We start from the raw sequence: 6,000 nt of genomic DNA, 5'->3' as shown, positions 1-6,000 counted from the left end.
AACGAAATCAGTGAACCTGGTAAGAATAAAAAAAAAATCCATGCGGAAGTTTCTTGTCTTTATATATATGTATTTAATATAATTGTTTTTTTTAATTGCCCTCAGTTTTGGGTATATTATTTTTTTTAGCATTGATTAAAAACGAGGCAATAAAAATAATTACTTTTGATCCACTCTTTCTGGAGATCTTATCACTACTGTACAACTAACGGTTGTGATATTTTCCGGAATATATTCATGACAGTATTCCTAATTGGAAAGCGGTATTCTTCAGTATAGAGGGCTATTCGTGTCCCTAATTAAAGGCCCTATGTCCAATATATGGCGTGGGAGGCTATGAGACCATACGGCTGCTAACACACACGTTTTTAGTTCGGATCCCTGGCTCGAATCCTCGGAAGTCCCTTAGCCCCCACCCCCCCCCCCCCCCCAGCTCTGATGGGTACCTGACTCACCTTAGTGAAAATCAAATCAGTTGGGCGTAGTATTGACCAATCTATACGTTCACATATCGAGGTCAAAGAAACAGGTTGACTCTATTTACCTGCACCATGGTAAGTCTCAAAGCTCACTTTGCTTTTATTTTTTAAGCAATATAGTGGGCATAGTTTTTCTCAATGGAAGTCTTTCATTTCCAAATATATAAAGCAAAAAAACGTTCATGTTAAGAAAACAGAATGTCCTTATATGGCCGTAGTAAGTGATAGATACAAACATTTGAACGGTCAACCCTATTCCATACAGCCATGTATTCTCCTCAGAGGCGTAGCGACCCTTCCCGGCGCCCGGGGACAAACTTTCAATGTGGCGCCCCCCTCGAGAGCAAATTTTTAATTTGCGTCCCCCCCCTCAAACTTTTGATTTGCATCCCCCCTCAAACTATTTATAATGAAAAAAATGAAGGTAAAATGACATTTTAATTTGTTTTTACAACCCATTTTGGCGCCCCCTAAGGTCGGCACCCGGGGACATATGTACCACCCTGCCCCCCCCCCCCCCCCCCCCCCATCGCTACGCCTCTGATTCTCCTGGCTCCTGGCTATACACAATATGTAAACCAAAGCAAAGTTACACGAACGCTGAGCTTTCGATTGTTATAAACATTGTTTCTTCCAGGCACCTTGGAGTTCGTTCGTCAGAAAGGCTACATTACAGAGCCTGTCGAAAGTAAACGTTGACGAAATGACGGACGAGGAAATGTTGATGACTGTGCACAGTTACCCCGATAACACCGATGTGAGATTTTTTTGTTAAAAATAAATCAATCATCAGGAAAAACAATCCATAGTTCGTGGTACAAGTCGCTACTTCACATGACGTACGGTTAGTTCGACGCGTAGCAGAAGGGTTGTTTTATTGGTTTAATAAAGTGCTTTTAGGAAGCGAAGAGTATACAATATTTGTGTAGCACTTAAGTTTAAGTGTGAATAATTTGAAAAGAGGATTGATTTTAATTTAATGATTTGGTTTTATGGTGAGAGAGGAGGTGGCCGTTTTCTTTTTAGAACGAGATGTAATGATAGATGCGAGCGGGGTAAAAAATGACTAAATTGGAATATTGTGTTTAGTTTTTAGTAACACGCCAATACGTACACAGTGCCGGCGCCAGGTTATTTAGCGCCGTAGGCAAAACTTATTAAAAGCGTCCCCCCCCCCCCCGCAATTTTTTCGTGCCCCCGTGTTATCAGAGGCGTAGCGACCCTTCCCGGTACCCGGGGACAAACTTTCGATTTGCCCCCTCCCCCTCAAACTGTCAATTTGTTTTTCCAACCCATTTTGGCGCCCCCCCCTACGGACAGCGCCCTAGGCGGCCGCCTAGTTTACCTTATATGTAGCGTCGGCCCTGGTCTTACAAGAACAAAAGTACTCTGTTCTCGCAAAGTAGATTTGGTTAGATTTTTTTTTCTCAACTTATTCGATTTCATCTGGTTCTCATAAAATAAAATGGCTGACTTTAGACTGGGTGGATACACGTTTAACAAACTTCTTTATTTGCCGAGAACAGACATAAACTTCTTTGTCCGTGGTTGAGCAGAGATAAACATCTTATTTGCCCGGCCCAGTGTATACAGAAATTTACATCTTTATTTGGCCCATGAACTATTCAAAACCTGAACACAAACACATTTTAAACTCTCTTGTCTATTTTTCTAGCGACGTAAGGCAAGGTTGATTCCAATACTTTATAACCGGCCGTACTGGCTAGGCCTCGCTCCGGCTAGCACATATGTCACTTAAAAAGATCTGAAGATATGTTATATCAGAGGCGTAGCGACCCTTCCCGACGCCCGGGGACAAACTTTCAATTTTGAATTAGCATCCCCCCCTCAAACTTTCAATTTGCACCCCCTCAAACTTTCCATTTGCACCCCCCATATATTTTTATATTTATAATGCAAAACTGCAGCTAAAATGATATTTTAATTTGTTTTTCCAACCCATTTTGGCGCCCCCTAACGTCGGCGCCCGGGGACATATGTACCTACCCGATTCCCCCCCCCCCCCCCCTCGCTACGCCTCTGTGTTATATATTTTCATACTTAAACGAGTATACTTACTTCGAAACGTAAGGGATCTGTATACTAGACTAGCTATCTGCGATGGAATTCTCTAAAGCTCCACTGTTAAGATGTACGATTCCCAGCTTATTTGTTTCATGTTAAAACTGTTTTCAAATTCAGTTTTTTAAACTTTCAGGTACTCTGTCATAGAAAGATCAGGATGGGTAAAATCGGTGACGGCGGCTGGGAGATCTGTGACGATATGGAAGTCAGGCCTAGGCAGCCCTGCATCATCTACTCTTTCGGCATCAACAACGACTTCTCTTTTGATGACGACGCGGCTAAAATATACGGGTGTCACGTGTATTGTTTTGACCCCAGTATGAATGGTCAGGATCATTACAATAGGTACAATTAATTTGAAAAAATAATATTTAAAAAAAATATCAATGGAAGTTGTAGACACACACACACACATACACACACATATACACACACGCACGCACACACAGACACACACACACGCACGCACGCACGCACGCACGCACACACAAACACACAAAAGAGCCGAACGTTTTAATTTTCGTTCAACTTACTTTTAAAAGGCTTTCAAGTCGCAGAAACACACACACACGCACGCACACACACACACACACACACACACACACACGCGCGCGCGCGCACGCAAGAGCCGAACCTTTTAATTTTCGTTCAGCATACTTTTAAAATGCTTTCAAGATCTTTATCAATGGAGGCGACCGAGTAAAGCCCCAAAGGTATTCGAGAGGCCAATTTAATATTTTAAAAATCATACACGACGTACTTAAAAAATGAAGATGGTTATAAAATCCTGTCTGCAGTAGCGTAGCGAGGGGGGGGGGGGGACATATGTCCCCGGGCGCCGGCCTTAAGGGGCGCCAAAATGGGTTGGAAAAATAAATTGAAAGGTTGAGGGGGATGCAAATCGAAAGTTTGAGGGGGGGGGGGGTGGAAATCGAAATCTTGAGGGAGGGGTGGAAATCTAAAGTTTGAGGGGGGGGGGGGGGGGGAATCGAAATCTTGAGGGGGGGGGGGGGGTGCAAATCGAAAGTTTGGGGTGTGTGCAAATCGAAATATCTTGAAGGGGGGGGGGTGCAAATGGAAAAGTTTGTCCCCTCTGCCTGTCTGGTTTTTTTTTTGGACTTTACTAAAGATTGGATGTATTTGATGTTTTTAACATTTTTGGTAACTAAATAAAATAAAAAAAAAGCAAAAACAATTTGGTTTTCACGTGTATGGGCGACATAAACAATGGCATCCATTCGATAGGCTAGCAGACATTTTATTGTACACATTGTATGTGAAAAAAAAAGGAAAAACTAGGTCATGGGGTTTAAATTTGCCTTGTTATTTAAAAACTTTATGTGCAAAATTTTGTAAACAAATAATTTTCGATCACGGAGTTCCTGTACAGCCAATCAATGTTTGTCTTACGAAAGTGAATCATCCGGTTATAACTTAGGCTTGATGAAAATAAATAGAAATGTAGCCTTAAACTCAACAAATTATTTCCCAGTTCTCTGGATTTGCAACTTTTATAACATAGATTCTTAAAATATTAAATATCTGATTTATTTTTAGGCTTTATTTTTATTTTTTATTATTTTTCCCGGTCGCTTTGATTGCAATATTTAAAATAAAGCACGTTTTTAATCCATGTCAACAATATGATGGAAGGATTCTCGCCTCCATTAGCTTTTACTTGCAAGCATATTGCTGACATGGCAATCCTTTTTGTCAAGTTTTCTCATTGAATTTTCCCTTCTTTAAAAACATCAGGTCAGACAAAGTACACTTCTACAAGATCGGCCTAGACGGGAAATCGTACACCAACAGCAAGAATTGGAACATGCTCACGTTTGCTGATATTCGGAAAAAGCTGCACCACGAAAACACGCACATCGACCTCGTCAAAATGGACATCGAGAACTCTGAATGGCCGGCCATAATGGACATGACGTCATCCGGTGCGCTAGGCGGTGTCCGGCAGTTCTTGATCGAGTACCACATGGACGGTACGACCCGTGGGGACCTCCAACCCCGGCTCAAAGCCGTGCAAGCTATTGAGGCTGCCGGCTTCAGAAAGTTTTACTCACATAAAAACGAGTTTAATAAGTATACGGTCCCAGGGTTTCCTGTGATTAGGACCACGTGCTATGAATTACATTATCTGCGCAAGTAATTAAATAGTTAGTTAGTTGATGATAGTTACTTCAAAAGAACAGTTGTTAAAAAAGTTCTATCAAAACGTTGCAATTCTCTAAACACAAGAATTAGAACAATAAGTTTTAAGCATTGTATTTAATTTTACAAATCTGTTAAAATATTAATTTTAAAAGTATTCTTAATATATGTTGAGCAGTCTTTAAAGCTCACGTTTAAAGCAAATAAAATTATTATTTATTTTTTCCAGTTAACTCGGTTATGATGAACATCTGGCTCGGATTATATCCGTGTCCTGGTGGCCTACATGACGACAGTGGGTTTGTTTTAACCGGGAGGTAACTTTGTAATTAAACTTTAGCAAAGGTACCTCGACATCAATGTTCGTTGCTTAAAAAAAAGCAGACTCTAATACATTATATTAAGAACCAAGTTATATATGAGGATAATTTCCAGTGTCCAAATTTATACATTTTTTTTCCCTCAATGCTAATGGGCAGTTTAAGTCAGGGTTTGGGACAGGGCGAGGGTGTCACACGCCCATCTCCCTGCCCCACCCCCTTCATCAGAGTATACTTATAACACACATATCGAACTCATAGGTTCCCATAATGCGTTTTATGGCAGCTCTGAATGTACTAGACATACCATTTTACTCAAAGGTAAAAGTTAAACGGGTGACGATGGGAGCACAAACAGTAAAGAAAAACATTTTTTATTTGTGTGATTTCAATTGGCTATTCACTTTTGCATTTCTATGCTTTTTATTGGATTAATGTGCATTTTTTAAAATTATTTTTTTTTTAAAATGTGTATGTCCCAATAGAAGATTGTACACACGTTGTGTAACACAGAAGGAGTCAGGAGTGGTATAACAATCATTCTATTGCGATATATGGGGTTGGAAACCATGTTACTAACACTGCCTTTTATGTTCTTTATGAAATTTTGTTTTGTCAGATTTCTGCCATTTTGAATGATTGTATGTAAAGTTAGCTTAGCTGACCAACAAATACGACTTTGCGATAGTTTTCTAGTGAAAATGTAACCATTGATTTTCTATTTAGTGTTTGATGTCGGAAAATTAGGTTTTTATTTTTTTTTAAACTAAGGATGTGGAGTAGAGATCTGAATGGTGGAGTTGGTCATTTTTCTGCTGGTGGAGTGGTGTAAGAAATAGTTAAATTTTAGAACGGCTCCGTGAAAGGAAGGGAAATAATCCTTGATTTGTTGGGAAGTTTGGTAAATTATTTTTTAAAGATGGAAAATAATATTTTCTTTTTATCGATTGCATTCC

The 6,000-nt window shown here is 40.0% G+C and overlaps 1 protein-coding gene across 1 annotated transcript; it reads left to right on the top strand.

Moving 5' to 3' along the window:
- The first annotated feature begins 6 nt into the window (after positions 1 to 6).
- On the top strand, positions 7 to 4,738 carry LOC131931437 (uncharacterized). The gene is made up of 4 exons (XM_059288233.1): positions 7 to 19; positions 1,117 to 1,236; positions 2,698 to 2,909; positions 4,320 to 4,738. The coding sequence occupies exons 2-4, from the start codon at positions 1,183 to 1,185 to the stop codon at positions 4,720 to 4,722; spliced, it is 669 nt and encodes a 222-aa protein (XP_059144216.1). The 5' UTR covers positions 7 to 19; positions 1,117 to 1,182; the 3' UTR covers positions 4,723 to 4,738.
- Positions 4,739 to 6,000: the final 1,262 nt, after the last annotated feature.

This window comes from Physella acuta, unplaced genomic scaffold (assembly GCF_028476545.2).
Source record: "Physella acuta isolate Inbredline_101_S28 unplaced genomic scaffold, ASM2847654v3 ptg001969l, whole genome shotgun sequence".
Lineage (NCBI taxonomy): Eukaryota > Metazoa > Mollusca > Gastropoda > Physidae > Physella > Physella acuta.
The sequence above is the reverse complement of the archived record's forward strand: the minus strand, read 5'-3'. Positions and strand labels throughout refer to the sequence as shown.

Excerpts from the sequence above, each read along its gene's own strand:
- LOC131931437 (XM_059288233.1), top strand. The coding sequence starts at position 1,183 with ATGACGGACGAGGAAATGTTGATGACTGTGCACAGTTACCCCGATAAC. Across the intron at positions 1,237-2,697 it reads GTTACCCCGATAACACCGAT|GTACTCTGTCATAGAAAGAT; the intron begins GTGAGATTTTTT and ends TTAAACTTTCAG. Across the intron at positions 2,910-4,319 it reads GGTCAGGATCATTACAATAG|GTCAGACAAAGTACACTTCT; the intron begins GTACAATTAATT and ends TAAAAACATCAG.